This window comes from Dermacentor albipictus, chromosome 9 (assembly GCF_038994185.2).
Source record: "Dermacentor albipictus isolate Rhodes 1998 colony chromosome 9, USDA_Dalb.pri_finalv2, whole genome shotgun sequence".
Taxonomy (NCBI): Eukaryota; Metazoa; Arthropoda; class Arachnida; order Ixodida; family Ixodidae; genus Dermacentor; species Dermacentor albipictus.
In genome coordinates this window covers 37,044,556-37,065,191 of record NC_091829.1, presented here as the reverse complement: position 1 = coordinate 37,065,191, position 20,636 = coordinate 37,044,556, and the positions used below count along the sequence as shown (strand labels likewise).

General features: G+C 48.2%; 1 protein-coding gene across 5 annotated transcripts in view; it reads right to left on the bottom strand.

Annotated features, from left to right (window-relative positions):
- The window catches only part of LOC135906465 (uncharacterized), a 52,398-nt gene that overhangs the window by 16,596 nt on the left and 15,166 nt on the right, over positions 1 to 20,636 (bottom strand). The window contains exons 3-7 of one of the 5 annotated variants that reach the window (XM_070525042.1): positions 19,564 to 19,700; positions 9,918 to 10,029; positions 5,482 to 5,547; positions 2,515 to 2,741; positions 1,502 to 1,665 (exon numbers count right to left, since the gene is read on the bottom strand). The exons of 1 other annotated variant lie outside the window; for it this stretch is intronic. In XM_070525042.1, coding sequence (XP_070381143.1) covers positions 1,502 to 1,665; positions 2,515 to 2,741; positions 5,482 to 5,547; positions 9,918 to 9,990 — 530 coding nt within the window. In that variant the 5' untranslated portion in view covers positions 9,991 to 10,029; positions 19,564 to 19,700. Of the gene's footprint in view, positions 1 to 1,493; positions 2,742 to 5,282; positions 5,548 to 9,682; positions 9,745 to 9,917; positions 10,030 to 19,563; positions 19,701 to 20,636 lie in introns of those variants that run through there. 3 more of the 5 variants (XR_010565728.2, XR_011508359.1, XR_011508360.1) reach the window with 3 other exon arrangements.

Genomic DNA, 20,636 nt, shown 5'->3' with positions numbered 1-20,636 from the left:
ACGCATAGATCATTTCCACCTGAAAGTCACTTTTTCGGACAAATATTTACGCAATGAATAAACGCATTTCCGCAAATTAGTTCACACGTTTTAAACAGAAGCCTATGGCCATTTAGAATATTAGCGCCACCATGGTTTATCGCTTGTCCTAACAGCTCTGATTGAACGGGTGTGTCATTCCCCCATCAAATGCACTTTTTCAGACAATTGCTTAGGCGATGAATAAACTATTTGCGTAAGTTTTTTTCCACGTTAAAAGCAGTAGCCTATAGCCCTTTAGTATATTCTCGCCACCTGTTTTTTCACTACCGGTAACGGTTCAGATTCAAGGCATGTATTATTCAGCCAGCCAATGCACTTTTTCTTAGAATGATTTAGGCGATGAATAAACGAAGTTGCGTAAATTTCTTTCCCCGTTAAAAGAAGAAATCTGTAGCCCATTAGAAGATCCGCTCCACCGTGTTGTTTCACTTCTCTGAGGAGCTGAGAGTCAACGCATGTATGATTCTTCGTGTAAATCCATGTAGGCTGATTATTTATGCTAACTAGCGAAAGGTGAACGATCTAACTAATGAACAGATGTATGCATGAACCGTTGACTGAACGAATCATCAAACCGATATTTCGCTTGCTGATCCCGAACACTGACATGTGACGAAAACCGTCGAAATAGAAATTCCCATTCTACATCAATTTACGTGCAATAACCACGATATGATTATAGGACATGGCCCAGTCTCAAACTGCGGATTAATTCCAACCAGCTGTGGTTCTTTACGGTGAACTCAATGCTCACAAAGTGACATGTTTCCACTCACTCCCAACGAAATCCGGCCACAGCCGTTCAGATTTCGTCACGAGCTTTCGGGCTTAGGCACACGACGCCAAAGCCGCTACGCTTCGGCGGCGGTTTGTTCGAATCGAGAGCCTCGGTAACGTGCTACGTACACGAGCAGCCGTCGTAGTCACTTTATGTATTCCTCAAATAGGAAGAATGAATTGTACGAGCTCAGGCTATTGACTAAAACAGGCAAGCACTTTTACACTGAACCACATTACCATTGCGAAAATGTCAACCAACGCGAAAGGAATCCGGTATATATGTGCTGCCTACATAGTGCGTTGTTACGGATAATGGCCGTGTTTAAATAGAAAGAAGTAGCCATACTGAAACAGCGCAAAAAGATTGATGTCAATATACGTGGTGATTTCGAGGACGTTGACCTACCGGCTCGCCCAACCTGCTGCTTAATAAAGAATTTATGATAGAAATAAATAGAATTTTGCCACGTGTTATTCTCTAGCGCCCGCGTAATCTTCTGATCAGCAGTAAATCAGGTCGCTAGAGGAGCTGTCCACCAGGCTCGTATGGTGGACAGCGACCCAGCAGGTAGCTAGAACAGCTACCAATCAGTTCCGTACAGGGTGGGCATCAACGCAGCAGGTTGCTACCACAGTTGCTGATCAGGATCGTAGATTGAGCAGCAATATACCAGGTTACCGGAACAGCTGGCCGCCAGGTCTGCAGGATGGGCAGCGTGATACCACTTCGCAAGAACAGGTGGTCACCAGATCCGCAAAGCGGGCAGTGAGACACCAGGCCGATGGAAGAGCTGAGCACCAGGTCCACATGGCGGGCAGCAAGATACCAGAGCACTGTACATGCTGAACACCAGGCCCGCAGGAGAGGGACTAAGACACCAGGCTGCTAAAACAACCCAGTAACCCTTGTTAGCGCCAAGAAAGGTTCGTTGATGAGTGCCACGTAGCTAATGGTACATATCCAGCGACCCAAGGTAGCATTGAATAAGTTCATTGAAAAGCGGCACAGGCTGTCACAAATTCAGTGACACAAGTTGGTCTGAAGGTTGGTCGCGAATCCTGTTGACTTAGCGCAGCTTCCCGATGTTGCATACATCAGACCATGGACTACTCTCTGACCCAAGGTGGAGTTAAAGAACTCAGATACGGATTAACAAGCCGAAAGATAGACAGACAAACCTATCATGAATCGAGTGAAGTTTGAGAAGGGTTTGCGCGTGAGCTTTTTTGTACGGTTCATTCATATTATACAGCGGAAAGCAGGTAAGCACTCTTCTGTGCAAGCACAGGCATGGATAAATGTAAAACGGTAGCCTAGGCGAAAGCAAGCCGCGATATCGGGGTTGCCTACATAACCGCCTATTGAGTCGAGTGGGACATTTATATACAGGGAAATGGCCTAAACTAAACAGAAGGGTAGTAAGTCAGCCGAGTCACTAATTTTAAAAATGTTAAACCACCAACTAACCCAACCAGCAGTCTTTTATAAAGAAATTGTGATAGAAAGCAACGACCTTTTTTCTCATGCGAGTCTATACCGCAAGCCCGATTCTTGATCAGCAGCAGACCATGTCGCCAGAGTATCTGGCCGCCAGTTCCGCAGGGCAGGCAACAACAAGCCAGGCTGCCTGCCTGGACTGCAGTCCACTTGGTCCGCAAGGCGGGCAGCAAGATACCAGACCGCTAAAATACCTGGGTACCAGGCGAGCAGAGCGGGCAGCATGACACCAGGTAGCTAGAGCGGCTGGCCACCAGGTCCATGGCATGGGGAGTCACCAGGCCTCCAGAACAGAGGACCACCAAGTGTGCAGTGCGAGCACCAAGACACCAGGCCGATTGACGAGCCGACCAGCTGGCCCACAGGATGGGCATCGATATAGCGGTGCTCAATAACTGCTGGCCGCCAGGTCCAGTGGCCGCTAGAAGAGCCCAGTGTTCATTGTTGGCACGAAGAAGGTTCATTCAAGGGCGACATATACCTAGCGGAACATGCACAGTGACTCAAGATCGAATTCATTGACGAGTGGCATATACAGGTCGCCAAATCAGGCACCCAGGTTGGTCTGAAAATTGGTAGCGAAACCTGTTCCCTCAGCACAGCAGCTCGACGTTCTAGACTTTAGACCTTGGACTACTCCATGAACCATATTGGCGTGAAAGATGTAATATACAGATTAAGAAACTAAGAGACAAACAAACATACCGTGAACTAGGTGAAGTTTGCAAAAATACAACCAACACTGATTGCAAGTTACAACTGTAACACACCGAAGTGCACAGAACTAATATCGTTGTAGGCAGCGTTGTGCCGTTATCTTATGCTATCAGTGTTCAGTCAGTCGGCTCAATAAGCTGCGACTCGTTACCTGAAAACAACAAGGGACCAACTCCGTCATCTCTTCGTTTGTATTTTCGTTCGAAAATGTGCGGGTTCGATTAATACAACGGCCAATGGCAAGCACGCATGGCAGTTTTATAACTCCGAACTGCCTTGCGTCGCCATCGATGTAATGTGCCTAATGTGCTTCCTTTTGCTGCAGCTCTAAATTATGGTGTAGAATATTCCAAAACAACTCGGGGAATATAGGGACGTCTTAATGGGAAGCTCCAGACTAATTTTTAGAAACGATATTAGCATATCCGACAGCAAAGCGAAGTACATCGCGAATACACATCTCTACGGGGTTGCTGGAGTGAAAATATGGCCACTGAAGTAGCGCACACGAATCACGTCCGAGAATCGAAAGTTTATTGGAATGTTGAGTCAAATGCATACTGTGAACAACGCACATGCTTTCACGCTAATTTTCAATCAACATTTAATTGTGAGGCAACGCACTTCTGCCCATTGTGCAATGTTCCTCAAGCGATGCTTTACTTGGTAAGCTCAAATTTACCCAGTTAGCATTTTTTATCATAACTTTAGCCAGGTAATTGTAACTGCGTTAATTATGCGTTTTTTTCATTGTTATAGCGTCTTGTTCATGCTACCGTGCTAAGCGTTATAAGAAATATTGGCGCCCTCGAGTTGGCGTTGGCATTCTCGAGTGTGCGTGAAGTTGTTTTTACGAAAAAACCTTTGCCGAGTGAAATTCAATGGAAAGATTAGGACAAGAAGTCACGCCTTCGATGCACTCGTAGAGTCAGCCATCGTGCTGCCTCCCACGCTAGTCCCGGTGAAGATGCAGGAATGGCCAGCATCATCTTTGCTTGCCAGATGGGTCCACGACACAATCAGCACAATCTCGTGCCGTTCGTTCACGGGACCAATGAAATAAATAAAGAAAAAGAAAACATTGCACACGTATGTGAGGAGCACAAATACTAAGATGGGGCACAGGAAATCATGAGATTCTATTCTGTACAACATCAAACGCCACAGTTATCTCTCGAAAAATTTCACTCAACTTTCTTGGGTACTCCAAGAAGTAACTCAGTATGCCATCAGTGTTTTTTCGTTTTTTTTTCTTTTTTATTTGTGATGCAGAGAAAGACTTCGCTACTCCTAGTGACGCTTACTTCGCGCATGACTGCATCAGCTGCACGCTAGAGACGAAAGGACAAGACAAAGATCCCTGCTTGTGTCCGCCATTGGTAGTATGTTTTTACTTCTGTTTTCACCTTGCAAATTTAGGGATGTATTCTCGAGCGGTTACTTATGCAGATGGCTTCACTTTCGTGAGACGCGCCCCCGGTATACAGTATACAGCCGACAAGTATACAGCCGACAGCACTCTTGCCACTGCGCGTAGAGAGGCAAAAGTAGATACGCCATCTCAGTAGAGAAAAAAAAAGTAAAACGCAGGAACTCCCACCGTAGTAGGTAATGCAGAAGGGCCTAGGCCCTAATTTTGCAAAGGCGACGATACCACAACTCCTCACGGGAGACAACCGTAGCCATGCGATGCCGATACATCCCAAACCGAACCACTGTAGTCATTTACCTCAAGTATCTCTCTCTCGCCTTATCTGATTATTATGAACATGCACGATTCGCGTGTGTCAACTTTCGACGATGGCTTTGCAGCTGGAAGCTGGACGCCGACACAATATTGTTCTGACATTTCACTTACGCTTATTCTACTTTGCCTAATGCAGCTCGCAGATTTGTCTACGTGATCCCCGATTTCCGAACATCAGATTTCACCTTCCGCCCATGCCTCGTAAGGTCTGCAGTGCTTGCGATCAGTTTTGTTAAAAGGATCGATTCTCGGTTATAACGCTACGAGATTATTAGTGCTGAAATTATCACGTGTATATAATCGCGCTATGCAATTATTTTTCAATTGTGGGAATTCGTAAGTAACGTAATGTATGACTGCTGCAAGACTGCGAGTCCGCCTAGTTGGAACATATTCATCTTAAAACTTATTGTGCGAACAAGCAGGGACGAAGAATAGAAGAAACACAATGACGAGCTCGGCCTTGTGTTTCTTCTATTCTTCGTCCCTGTTTGTTTGCGCACAATAAGTTTTAATATGAGTATGACTGCTATTGTGTAGCTGAGCCGACCGAGTAAGACGAAGGTTGACTATCACTGTGCATTAAGGAAATGTTTGATAGCCTAAGTAACGCTGATCACGGCAAGTAAATTTACAGAAAGTAAGGTCAGTTGGATCTCATACGGTACGCATTACGAAATAATAACCGAGAGCTTACCGCTATCCTTGAAAAGGGTATGGGCACCAATATACGCAGCAGGCACTTGGGGATCACACACACAACCTTGAGAAGAAAAATGTTAGGAATATTGTTCAGAGACACGAAGACTGCGATGTGGATTAGTTAGCAAACATCACGTAGGCAATATTCTAGCGAACATTAAGAGGAAAAGATGGACTTGGACGGTTCATGTAATGCAAAGGGCAGATGACGGGAGGGGCATTAGAGTTTACAGAATGTACGCCAAGGGAAGAGAAGCGAAGTCGAGAACGGCAGGAAATGAGTGGGTGTGATAAAATTAGAAAGTTGGCAGACTTAAGGTGGAATAAGCTGGCGCCAGTCAAAGGTTATGGAAATCACTAGGAGAGCACATATACTGATGGTGATGGTGATGATGGTATGGCTGCGGTCATGCAACCTTTTTTGTTGCAGTATGGCTTCGCAAATTTTTATGGTTACTCTGCATTGGAATCGGTCTGCTTGTTTTTTATGCGAAGCATATTACGAGAGCTCAACCCAGCTCCTCAGGCGCGGCGGTGTCGCCTTGAATACCACGTGACACCATGACGTCACGACAGAGGAGAAGTGGCTTTGGCTCAACTCTTGCAAGATGGGCTGGGTGGGAATCGAACCAGGGTCTCCGGAGTGTGAGACGGAGACGCTACCACTGAGCCACGAGTACGATGCTTCAAAGCGGTACAAAAGCCCCTCTAGTGAATGCGATGTTGCCTTAGAAACGAGCTGTTTCTAAGGCTCAGGCGTGCGTCGCTTGCTCATTCGCACATTTCGTTGCCGCACCGAACGCTGCGTTGCTCGACGCTCACCGCGTCTAATGCGGGGCGTCCAAGGCGAAGCAGAGTAACGCATGAGTTGTTTCTTCGTCTAGCCGAACCAAATATAGCCACGCAACAGCAGTTCACCAAGCTAAACAGTGGTTCAACAACTAAAATAAAGGCTAGTATGCTTCGCATCCTGGGCTTAACCTTACCTAAGCCACAGCCATTTTTTATCACGTTAACCCTTAGTCAATGCTCCGTACAGGAGCCTGGAAGGTATGATGAATAAATAAATAAATAAATAAATAAATAAATAAATAAATAAATAAATAAATAACATATAAATCAACAAAAGTAACTCTGGGCCTTTGTCAAGCTGCCTCTATGGAGAGTAGCGTTTACCTACGCCTTGCTTCGCCAGTGTGATTATTATTATTATTATTATTATTTTAAATATAGATTACACCGTTCACAAGCTATGCCACAAATCAGACTAATCAGGTACCTACACCGTGTCAAACATCTTCGTTGCGGTGTCACGTGGACAAACGAGATCTTTTATTCTCGAGGGAAATACGGCGACAGAATGTGTGTGCACACAGAGGTTATACATGCCTAGTTATATTAAGGTTTCTGTACCACATACAAATTATGGAGTTTCGGCCCAGAATTGACACGCCCAGTGGCGCATACTATCTGCCATATAACCAATAAAGTTCGCTAAATATTCAATTAAAAATAAAGTGCCAATCATTACGACGTCTGTGTGCGTCAGAGGTACTTGAGTTATTAGAGGTTAAGGTTTCATTTGGAAATTTACTATTTTTCACTGCATATAATGGAGGTGTGCACTAGGACCACCCTACTGGTCAGCACACCGAGGTTACATAGGCATGTTTGCTGGCATTTGCACTCGACACAGATACGAAGTGAAGATTTTTTACGTTTTACAGAATTTGTAAAGATCACTCTTGGTAGACAGCTTAATTGCATTCCTCGATCTAAAATATCTAAAGAGGTAGGCAGTAACTGCCCAAAGAAACCCAGACACAGTCAACTAATCAACGAAAAGTCATCAGTTAGCTTGATTACGGCACACGTTGCGATATACGGATTCTAGCCAGTTAGTTTTCAAGGCGTATCTATTAGGAACAAATTTTCAGAAGGGCACGGGTTTCAACATCTGCCACCGGTGATGTTTTTTAATTCTGTAAAACATAACAATGATCCCCCGGTATTAGACTCCCATACATATATCCAGAAATATATAAGCCAAGGTACCGACCGACTCAGCAGCAGTAGGCACATCAAACCCGGTCGAGTAGGCAAATGAAGCTTCTCTTTAAAATACACATTTACCAGAAGACTGAAGGAGCGAACGAACGAATGAACGAACGAACCATTGACTAAATGAATGTACACCTACCATCGACCACTGCACGACGATCAAAATGGTCGAAAGTGGAAAGAAAGCTATTCGCCTAGAAGTTGCAACCAGAAGCATTTTACAGTACACAGTGCCGCTATCGCCACCACCGCTGTTAAGCATCATCGTCAATGACTGCACATGGGCTATGAATGCTTATGGTGGCCTTTTTTTCCTTCAACAATGGTCATCACGCCGTCATCATGTCAGCGTCATGTCGCAATCTTGTTGTGCTCAGAATATCGGTGTCGCATTTTATTAGTAGTAGTAGTAATAGTACTTTATAAATATTACTATTGTTATATTACTACGGATTAAGAGAACGTAAGAAAATAACTCTCAATACGAAGTGCCAAGGAAGTGAAAATGGAGTTTCTGGAAGCTACACGCAGACGTGAACACAATACAGAAGATCCACATTGCACATAAGTAAATGTTTCAAAAGTTGCCCACAAAGAAATGGGGAAACAAAATGCTATGCGATACACTGGCCTCACCAGTAAAGCAGCATGGCCACGTAACTTCGATCGTTCTAAATTTTTTCTAGTGCTTTGACCAACAGCGAAGAATCCCTTCCTTCCAATAATGATACGATCGCTCTTCAGATATTCAGAGGCCTAAGGACGTAGCTAATACAGCTGAGGATACATGGTCCCGTGGGACCACCTACGCAAAGTTGCCGAACTGGGCTTTTTCAAGATTACAAGTGTCTTTAACATGTCCCGGGTACAAATGAATACGAATGTGTCCTACTTCTTACTGCCTAATCCTGTAATTACCATTCTTCCCTCGAAAAGCAACACACATCACAGTTGTCCTCGTCGCATCGGTACACAGACATTAACACTGTACACCCACCTAGTTTGGTGTTTCCATTTTGGAATAGCTTGTGAACGCTGTGATGCACCAATGTACATATTGTATGAAGTGAAGCCTATGCCTAAACATTGCATGAATTTACTCGGTGCATGAATTCAACGTCTCCATTAGTTGTATAGCATTTATTATAAAAATGTTTGCTTCAAAACGATTTCGATATGCGGGTTGAAGATCAATATTATTTTTGTTTTGCACGACTTCTATGTTTTTGGCGTATTACCGATTCGAAATTTTTTCCCACCGATGGTGCCACGAAAGCAATCAGTAAGAATAAGGCGAAAGATCGGAATACATATAGCTGCCTACCGTATTCTTTGAATACACTGTCAGAATGTTTGGAATTGCGTTTCGTAATACGGAACGAACAGGTTATTTTTTCTACGCGTCAACATCAAATTCAGCGAAGTGCTGCACTGAACAAGAAGTTGTAGTGGATCTGACTATCCATTGATACGCCTGCTTCACAGGCACCTAAAATAAGGAGCTTACAGCAAGACTCAGCATAAAAGAACTTGGCATATAGTGGCTACACAAAAGGTTGAGCGTAAAAACTTCAACACAGTTGCAAGCATTGTGCTCACCTCGTCAGCGGGGACACGAAACTTGACTCGGCTACGAGTCCCCGAGTTGCCTGCACACCAGGCGAAAAATTCCAATTCCAGTTTACGCGCCAAATTGAATATATGATTATGAGGCTCGACATAGTGCCGGACTCGGGTTTAATTTCGACCACAAGGGGGTTTTCTAACGAGCTCTCAATACGCACTACACAGGCATTCGAGGATGTTTACCTACCAACTCGTCCAACTTCCCGATCTTGTAAATAAATTATGGTAGAAATAAACAGACTTTTGCCACATGAGATTCCTTAACGCAGGTGCAATCTTCCGAAAAGCGGTAGATCAGGTCTCTAGAAAAGCTGACCACTAAGCCGGCAGGGCGGGCTGAGAGACACCAGGTCTTTACAACAGCTGGCCATTAGGCCCGTAGAATGGACAGCAAGATACCACTTCACAGGCTACTTAATCGACAAGGCGGGCAGCAAGACACCGGGCTATAGAAGAGCTGGTCACTAGGTCCACTGTACGGGCAGCAGTGCACAAATAGGCAAGAGCTGCTGGCCACGAGGTCTGCAGGGCGGCGACCAAGACACCACGCCACTTGAACACCCGAGTCACCCTAGTTGGCGTAAACAAAAATTATTGAAAAGTGGTGCATACGTAAAGGAGAAGTATGGGAGAGGCCTTTGCCCTGCAGTGGGCGTAACCAGGCTGATGATGATGATGACGTAAAGGAATATGCACACTGACCCAAGATAACATGAAACAAGTTCATTTAGGAACGGCGCATACCGTTAAAATTCAGTGACACAAGTTGGTCCGCAGGCTGGTAACGAACCCTGTTCCTTAAGCAGAGCGGCCCCATCCTCTACGCACCAGGCCTTGGACTGTCCCGTGAACTAAGCTGAAAAAAAATTAAATTATGGGGTTTTACGCGTCGAAACCACTTTCTGATTATGAGGCCCGTCGTAGTGGAGGGCTCCGGAAATTTCGACCACCTGGGGTTCTTTAACGTGCACCTAAATCTAAGTACACGGGTGTTTTCTCATTTCGCCCCCATCGAAATGCGGCCGCCGTGGCCGAGATTCGATCCCGCGACGTGAAATAAGTTGGCGTGGAACTGATTTACAGGTTATTACAGGTTGCTAAGAGAATGTAACAGATCCCTGGTGTCACCAAGTAACTCAAAGATAATGTAGTCAAGAGAATTAAAAACAGGGCCCGAAAGGTACACGTGAACGTAAGACGGAATCTCCATATTGCCCACATATTTTATGCGACAACACTGGTCTCCTCCAGGAAGCAGCATGGGCCACGTAAACACGATTGTTCAAAATTTTAACCTAGCACCTCGACGAACGTCGAAGATACCGTAATTTTAACCTAGCGCCTCGACGAACGTCGAAGATACCGTTATTTCCCCTACTGATAAGATTGCTTTTCAAAGATACTCACGGACGTAAGCATGTAACCGTGCAAAGCGCAGTACACTGCAAGTTTTCTCGACTGCGCTGTTCTGCTGCGTTATCGATTCCTTCTATATTTAATTATGGACAGGTAATTGCTTAATGTAACGAGGAGGAGCGACGCAACACAGCGACGCACGCCCACAGCTAGGCGTGTTTGCCTCCATTTTTGTTTTAAAGCTCGTCAATTTGCACGGTGTTCATTTTATTTTAATTATGCATGCTGTCGCGGAGAAAAAAGTATGCACGTATTAGGACACCTCAATCCATTTGCGGACTTCCGCATATAAGATTTTGCTTTATCAATTGTCTACGAATGCCTGCGGCCACGATGACATTGATGGGAGACACGTTGGAGTCATGACAAATAACTTTATTTTGCTGTTTATTGAAATTAAAAAAGATGGAGAGAATGCTTCTTTTCGTGCATTTGTATGATCTGTCAACACGAAGAAAGTTCACTGGCAGATTAGACGAACTCGGCAACATGACGCGGCAGCGAGTCATAGTTGTCGGGGTTCCATTTTCAGGGTCTCGCACTGCTGTTCATTCGCAGCCCACAATACGTCACAACTTGCGTGATGGGGGCTATATCCTTAACAGGTTGAGTTTCATTGTACGCCAAAAAAAAAATATGAAAAGAGATGAAATGGGGTCATTATAGTCTTTCTAATGGGCCACTGTCACGTAGAAAAGTCAACAAAGCCTTGACCGACTTTTGCTGCGACGGCAGTTCACGTCGGCATTCCAAAACTGACTGTTCTTCTCATGCTTTTAGGAAGAAGAAGAAGAAGAAGAACGAAGAAGTCGCCGAAGGGAGCGAACGCACTTCACGTCGGCTCCGTTTTCCAAGAATTTCGCTGTGATTATCGCTCATTCACCTCATGAATGTAACACCAGCGTGTGCAGGAAGTCACCAAGATTCTACTGGCACCATATTCAAGGTGGGAAACGACTTCCTTCCCAATCACAGAGGCTTTTCACCAGCTCCACGCTAACCCTCACCGGAGCTCGCTTCGCCGGAGCGGTGATGGAAGTTCAAGTGAACGGGGAGGACATCTCCCCTGAAGAGTTTCTCCAAGGCAACGGTTGGTGCACCATTCGATACAAGACCCAATTCAACCGCGAGGCCGCGCAAAGCAACACCCAGAACGGAACCCACTCCCGCACCGGCGAGGGAGCGAACGGCGACCGACAGCGTTCGCGTCAAAGACAGCGTAACGTCAAGCAGCAAGTCATCAGGAACAGTAAAATGCCACTACTCCCACGAAGTGATTTCAAGGTCGTGATACGACCAAGAGGAGGCCTCGACGTTGCCGCCACCGGAACCGTGCTCCTCGCGTCGGCCATTTACCGGGCGGCCAACGTACCGGGGCAAGAAGCAGGGGAGGACACGGTGTGCACCAACAACCGCCAAAACATCATAGTCGTGAGTACACCTCACGCTACTCACGCCGCTAAGTACAGACAACTAGAAGCCATCACCATCGGTGATCGCCGCCACGAGGTCAGTGCCTATGAGACGGCCCCCGACTACACGGTGAAGGGAATCATCAGGGGAATCCCGTTGGAGGAGGACGCCAAGTCCATTCACACCAACATCGTTCACGCCCGCAACCCCGACGCCCTGGCAGCCAAACGGCTCAGTAACACCAAGACGGTCATAGTGGCCTTTCAAGGACCGCGAGTGCCCTCCTACGTCAGGTACGGCGGCGCCCTACTTCGCTGCACCCTGTATCGCAAGCAAGTCGACATGTGTCACTGCTGCGGGAGACTCGGTCACCGCATGGACGTGTGCCCCAATCCTCAGGACAAAGTGTGCCGTGGTTGTGACGCCCTCAACCCAGGCCCCGACCACCAGTGCTCCCCACGTTGCAAGCTGTGCGGGGGAACACACATGACAGCGGATCGCAACTGCCGCGCAAGGTACAAGACCCCCTACGTCGTGACAAAGAGGCAATGGGAACGACACAGGGCCAACGAGGAAGCGGAGGCGGCCGCCAAAGCCACCAGCCCCGCCGGCAAACCACGCTCGAGATCCAGGACCCGCAGCCGAGGCCGCTCCCGGTCCCGGAGCCGCACCCCAAACCCACGGCAGCAGCAGCAGCAACGTCGGTCTCGCAGCCGCACCCCCAGAAGGACCTCAACAAGAGACACCGAAACCACCGAGAAGGTGAGCTGGGCAGATGCGGTCACGGGAAAACGAGCACCAACCACGAAGGCTGGCGACAAAGCACCCGCTAAAACAGAGACGGAGGTAACTAAATTAACACAGGCGATACAAGCGCTGCAGAAGCAAATAGAACACATGCAGACACAGATTCGCGAAAAAGACGACCTCATACAACAACTCCAGCATGCCGTGAAGAGCGGTACCGATACAGAGGCCATGCATGAGACTCAAGAACAACCAATAGACGACGACGAAGTCGTATACCCCGACACTAAACGCAGGCCCGCTCCCTCACAGACCACTCAGGCCACGCAGGGAACAGAAGAGGAACCCATAGAGGACGACGAGGTCGAGTTCCCCGATACCAAACGAAGACCCACTCCCACCCTTACAGAGGCAACACGACCCAAACGCACGCGCGCAGCGATACGCGACGCGCGAATAGATGCACTCGAGGCTCGCTTCAGCAATCTCGAGGAAACTATCATCGCGTCCATCACGCGTACCATCCAGCGGAGCCTGGAGAGTGTTCACCTCAGACTGTCGAGATTAGAAGCCGCAAACAGCACGATCGTACCGTCGCATAGGGAAGCGGCGCAACACATGTAACAAGATATAAGCATGGCCCGACACTCATCGAAACAAAAACACACGATATGGCAGTGGAACTGCAGAAGTTACCAAAACAAACGAGCGCACTTACAACAATACCTGAAAACGATCCCCGAACGCCCAGACGTCATCATACTGCAGGAAACGAATGGTCCCGCCAAACTCGCGGGGTACCAGTCTATAACAGGCAAGGCGGAGAAACCAAACGTCACCACACTGGTCAAGCGAGCGCACACAGTTATCGAACACGATACCAAAATCAGAGACATCGAAAACGTTCTCGTAGAATTAATTCCACCACGCAAGACCCGCAATAGCATCTTCGTACTCAACGTCTACAGCAGTCCCAGATGCCGCCAGCACCGCTTCCATGTCCTCTTCAAACGGGCAATCGACATCGCCAAGGGGCAACAGCTGTTCATTGGGGGGGACTTTAACGCAGCGCACACGGCGTGGGGTTACAAGCACGATCACCCCAAAGGCACCAATCTATGGGCAACGGCGCAATACGCCGGACTCGAGCTGGTCACCGACCCCGCGGCACCAACAAGGCAGGGCAACAGCGTAAGCACTGACACGACGCCGGACCTTACTTTCACGCGCAACACACGCAAAGTCACTTGGACAAACACCATGCAAGACTTGGGGAGCGATCACTACATTATTTCCATAGAAGCAGAAGGCGGTCCGCAGGAACACAATGCCGGTCGTCAAATGAAGATCACCAACTGGAATCGGCTACGCAAACATCGTGATGAGCAACAGATGGAAGACATCACAGATATAGAACAGTGGACCGACCAACTGCGGTGGGATATCGAGCGCATGACGCAAACGATCCCGTCGACAGCTGGGCTCGAGACAATAGACTCCCGGTTGCTGCACATGTGGGAAGCCAAAACTAACCTGCAGCACCGATGGAAACAACAGAGATACAATAGGAGACTGCGTAAACGGATAGCACAGCTCAACAAAGAAATAGAAAAGCACGCGCTTAACCTGCAACATCAACAATGGGAAGAGAAATGCGCGGAGATGGATGGTCAACTCACCACGCGTCGCACGTGGCAGATACTGCGGTACCTGATCGATCCCGCCAACACCAAGACTACACACATGCAAGGCATATACAAAATCATACACGCTTACGGGGGAACGGAAGAACAATTCCTACGGGATACGGAACGCCTTTACATATCCCAAACGCCACCGCAAATATATCCAGACTACTCAGGAGAAAGCAACGCCACCCTAGACGAGGAATTCTCCGTAGCCGAAATCCAGGCGGCCCTCGTAAAGCTGAACACCAAGTCGGCCCCTGGCCCCGATCGAATACCCAATCGGGCACTACGCAATCTCGATTACGGATCGATCGAGAAACTAACAAAATACATTAATGAGTGCTGGGCGCACGGCAAGCTACCCCGACAATGGAAAGAAGCAAATATCACACTGATACCGAAACCCGGAAAGAAATTACAGCTGGAAAACCTGCGCCCCATCTCCCTCACGTCCTGCGTGGGCAAGTTAATGGAGCACGCGTTTCTCAATAGACTCACGGATTACCTCGAGGACAACGACTTATTTCCACACACCATGATTGGGTTCAGAAGACATCTCTCCACGCAAGACGCCCTTCTGCAACTAAAACACCAAATCATAGACAATCCGGGGCGTTCGACGAAAGCCATCCTCGGGCTGGACCTGAAGAGGGCCTTCGATAACGTTCGCCACGATGCCATATTGCGACAAATAGACAATCTAAATCTCGGCCTGCGCACGTACAACTACGTCCGAGACTTCCTCACGGGAAGAACCGCTCGCATGCGAGTGGGGCAACTACAGTCAGAGCAAATCAACATCGGCAGCTCGGGCACCCCGCAAGGCTCGGTGATCTCGCCAATGCTCTTCAACCTCGTCCTGCTGGGGTTGCCCGACCAACTGTTTCAAATCGAAGGACTGCATCACACGCTATACGCGGATGATATTACGATCTGGACGACAACGGGCACCGACGGAGCGATCGAGCAACGTTTACAACAGGCCATCCAATGCGTAGAAAACTACCTCGTGGGCACGGGACTCGCCTGCTCGGCCGAAAAATCCGAACTGCTGCTGTATAGACCAGTCAGAAAGGGGCGCCCACCTAAATGCTACACCCCCCAGGAAAAGCAAAAGATCCAATTAACGGCATCAAATGGCCTACCCATCCCGATAGTAGAGAAAATCCGGGTACTAGGAATGATGATAGAGCATAAGGGTGGCAATGGCGAAGCACTTCGCAAGATAACGGCAAAGGCCACCAGCACGATGCAGCTCATTCGACGCATCACCAACAAACACGCGGGCATGCGCGAAGGCAGCGTCATCCGACTCATCCAAGCCTTCGTCATTTCCCAGATAAGGTACACGGCAGCGTTTCACAACTGGACGGTTGCGGAAAAAAACAAGCTCAACGCGCTCATACGCAAGGCGTACAAATGTGCGTTGGGACTTGCGCCTGGAGTCAGCACCACCAAGCTCTTAGAACTAGGCCTACACAATACGCTCGAAGAACTCGTGGAGGCGCAACAAGTGTCCCAACTTGAACGCCTATCCAAGACCCGCCCGGGCAGACACGTGCTTGAAAATCTCGGCATCACATACCACTCGCAACACGGCGTCAAAGTAGACATTCCAAGACCCATACGCGAGCAACTATACGTACCCCCATTGCCTCGCAACATGCACCCCCAACACCACACGGGGAGGCGTAAAGCCAGGGCACAACAAATGAACAAAAGTTACTCTAACGACAAGGATGCGGTCTTCACCGACGCAGCCCGCTATCGAGACAGGAAGAGTTTCGTGGCAGCAGTTACTAGCCACCGAGGCAACCACCTCACGAGCGTCACCGTGAACACGGCACATGCCGAAGCGGCAGAGGAAGCGGCCATAGCACTGGCCCTCACACAAACCAAAGCTACATACGTGATCTGTGACTCGCAAACAGCAATTCGCAATTTTGCAAATGGGCGCATCTCGCAAGAGGCATATCAGATACTCCAGCGACATCCCATACACCAGGGAGAGGCCGACATTGATACCCGAAGGCATTTGCTGTGGATCCCGGCACACACTGGAATGAGCACCCCCAACGAAGCGGCTCACGGCGTTGCTCGAGGCCTGACTCACCGAGCAGCATCGGAGGAAGAGCCCCCGCGGGGTACTGCAAACGTCTGGGCATGGGAGGATCGTATGACCACTTTTCACGACATCACGGCACACTACCAATTACAAAGACGCATATACCCATTCCCTCACGCTATGTTAGACAGGACGCAAGCAGTACACTTCAGACAATTACAAACAGACTCTTACAGAAACCCCAGACTCATGCACGCCATGTATCCAGACATGTACACTACAAACAGATGCACATCGTGTGGCGAGGTTGCCACACTAAATCACATGCTATGGGAGTGTCGGGACCTAACAAACAAGTCGGGCAGTGCCGACCCCTCCGTCTCTTCCACCGCCAGCCTCCAGTCACGCTGGATGACCGCACTGCTCAGCTCTGACCTGACAGAACAACTCTGGGCCGTCCAGCGAGCCGAGGAAGCCGCTTCGAGACAAGGTCTCGGAACCGCGTCCGCGGCGGGTGCCCAGACCCACTAAAAGACGCCGGACTCAAATCTTGCTGATTTGAAATTAAAGTTTACGCTCTCTCTCTCTCTCATGCTTTTATTTTTGTCACGCTCTTCTTTCCATCTTTACTTCCCCTTTCCCTTCCCCTAGTGCAGGGTAGCAAACCGGAGGTTTTAAGTCTGGTTAACCTCCCTGCCTTTCTCTCATTTGCATCTCTCTCTCTCTATTGTACGCCAAATGTTTTGAATAGTATTCGTATTTGCCGCTACCGACCGCCATCCTAGTGTCGTGACGCCAAGATCTTCCAGGTTCTTTCGCAGAGTGTGTGACGTGTGGACGGGTGACAAGTCTTGCTGATGCCAGTCGTATCCGGCGGCTGGAAAACGACCACCTAGAACAAAGGGAAGGAGGCCTTGATTTCTATACGGGCCTCAATGCACATTCGTCCTCGAGTCCTGCGTAGAGATTGAAGGCCATCCTTGGTTATGCCCCAAACGTTCACACCGTTGCGCCCACTGGCCCTGACTTGCTGAACGTAGACTGCAACCCCCTGTGCATCTTCTGCCGATCATCAACCAAATGGAAAGGCCTGCCCCCTCACAAAGCCGAAATCACCTGTTCATCGACGTTTGCCGATAAGCGTAATATTAATATTATTCATTGAACTCATGTGGCCACCAATTAGAATAAACATTTGCGAACCCCACCTCTTATCTAATACCCTCAGTGAGGGGTGTTTAAGTAAATGAAAGTGAAGTAGAGGGGGTCATACCTGAATATTATCGATTACTTAGATGCAAAATTATAGCGCTTTTCGACGCATGTCTGTGGGTATGATGCCGTAAAGACGGATCACTATACAATTACAGTAACCAGGATGCACGGAAACGGGCGGAATTAAACTTAATAAAAACTCGAAAATAATGTGTACCTCATGAAGTCTGGTCGACAGACCTGTTTTTGGCTGCACTTGGTACAAAACGTGGGCTAGTCAAGGAAAACAACGTTTCGTCAGTTATCTGCAGTCCAGTGTAGATGGGCTGGAGCGAACGCGGGCCTGTCTTCCCTCGCCTCATTAGAAACCATGGCTTCTTGGCAGCTCTTCGGTTCCCGAAACCTACTTCGAAAAAGCTGTCGAACCATTTCTGAGTTGACGTCGAAGCCGACCGCATCTCTGACCTGACCAGCTGTCATAGAAGGATTAGCATCAGCAATGGCAGCCTAAGCAGCGTCGTCCTCTTCAGTAGTATGGCGGACAGATTTCTTGCTGCATCACCAATGCCCCTGTCATCTCTGAACGCCTACAAGATTGTTAACAGTGGGTTGCGTTATATCCGCTGTGTTTGCAATCTCTGCGAGATGCACTGTGCAGCGACATACATATCGCGGCCTCATATTTCTTTCGGCACTCGAGGAGGCATTTTAATCCCAGCGCGAAAGTCACTGCTGAGACAGGCTGTAAATGCATTATTGCCTGATGCTGCGATCGCAACGGCTCCTTACTGCGTCAGATGACGCAATACAGTTACATCTCTTATGTAGTCCAGAAACAACAACGTCTGTGGGCGTGTCTCGTCTTTCTCGATGCTCCGACTCTTCACGTGATTGTGTAAGGTGTCCATAAAAAAAAGCAACAGATAATGCAGCAGAAAGCACAAGGGGCGATTCCGCCTACTAGAACAGCTCGCCGAGGAGACTTGCTCTCAGCTGCGCTTAGCCCGAATGCGCATACACTTGACCATTTCGCCGACCATTTCGACCATTTTGTACGGCGCTGATTAGCTTTCCGGTCGAGCGATATTAAAAAACATGCAAGGATGTAAACGACTGTCTATGCAGAGCTGCTGAACCGCGCTTTCTTGCAATATTACAACTGCCTCGAACGTGCCGCGAATAGCCATGTTTCAAGGCAACAACAACGACGCGTTGTTGCAAATGTCTCCTAGATCTCTCTGCACGCACCTGTCAACAGCATTCTTGCCTTGTCATGCATCACACAACGTCCTCGTGACATTGCTACGAAGACGTCACACAAATTGCATCCGGGTCAATTGCTGTGCGTATCTCGTTATAGCTTCTGAACGGTGTAGTGCACGACTCAAAATCTTACGGGGTAAATATATAGCATCGATTTTCTCACTGCATAGAATGAAATTAACTGTATGAAACGCCGCTAGTTGACAGGGTATAAATATAACGCTTCGCTTCAAATACATTCAAACATATGCCTTGATCTGCACAATTTGTCGTTCTTGGCAAATCCCTCATTCGGCATGTTTTCCGCCGCCGGCGCCACGACAGAAACTTGCAAAACCATGGAAAAATTCCGTAAAACTTAAAGCTCCCTGCAATAGTCGCTGAACACAATTTTTATCATTTTTGATTTGCGTTTCCGAATGTGGAACGAACAGGTTACGTTTTCAACGCAATGACATTAAATTCAGTAGCGTGCTGCACTGAACTGTCGGCTGTAGCGCAGTTATCTGACGATTGGCACGCCTACTTCGCGAGCGGGAAAAAGCGTTTTCGTGCAGAAATAAGCTGAAAACACTTTACATACCTTCTACGCGGAATGCCGACTGCGCGTAATTACGTCGATACAGTTGCATGCAGTGGTCTCACTTCGTCTGCTGGAAAACGCAGCTTGACCCGGCTGTCCGTCCCTGCTTTATTCGGACCACGAGCCACCGGAATGTCCTACATAAATGAGCAGCCAGCATCCGTTCAGTCACTCTGTGGTCCTTCCGAAAAAGCTGCGCGAGTTGCGGCCTCACCGAAATAAGGTTATGCTATTCATGAAAACTGGTGGGAACTCTTGCATGCAACCACATGCACCGAAAAAGCACTCGAACTGCTTTCTGGGCCAGTGAACTGTGAGGCCAGGGTCCCAAGATCTTCGCTTCCGTAAATGGCCTGTCATCCAGTCTATTTAAGGCACACTGGAGAGTCTCACGTTGATTATCGAAGCGAGAACAGTGGCACAGAAGGTGCTTTTTCGCTACCTGAGGGCAACAGACTTGAGTGCCCGACTATAGACATCCTACACCTAAGTTCTCTCTCTCCCTCATTCACTCCCTATTCCCCTCCCCACGTGTAGGGTAGCAAACTGGACTCAGTCTGGTTAACCTCCCTGCCTTTCCGTCTTCCCTTCTCTCTCTCTCATGCACCGACATATGGCACAATGGCAGCCAATGTCGAAGCAAGCCGCGATAACAGCGCAGGCTACAGCGCCTTCTACTGCGGCGAAAGCAACGTCCAAATGCAGAAATCAAACAGTGCGACAGAATGACGACAAAGACGCTGATTTGGTCGGTGCTAGCCTATCAATTCACGCAATTTGCCGCTTTGATAAAGAAATCGCGACAGAGAGAGAGAGAGAGAGAGAGCGAAACAGCCTTTTGCGACGTGTGATTCTATAGCATGCGCGTGACTGATGACCAGCAGAACGACCGGCGGAGAAGTCTTATCTGTATTTTGCAGTACGTACTATCGTAATCTTTAGGAAAGGGAACTGATTCGTCGTTTCTCGACTGGCTGCCAGTAGGCACTGGCGTAGGTAGGCGTCCAGTAGGCACTGACAGGTTGCATATAAGGAACATACACTAATACTACAGCGTCGAAATAGCTGCAAAT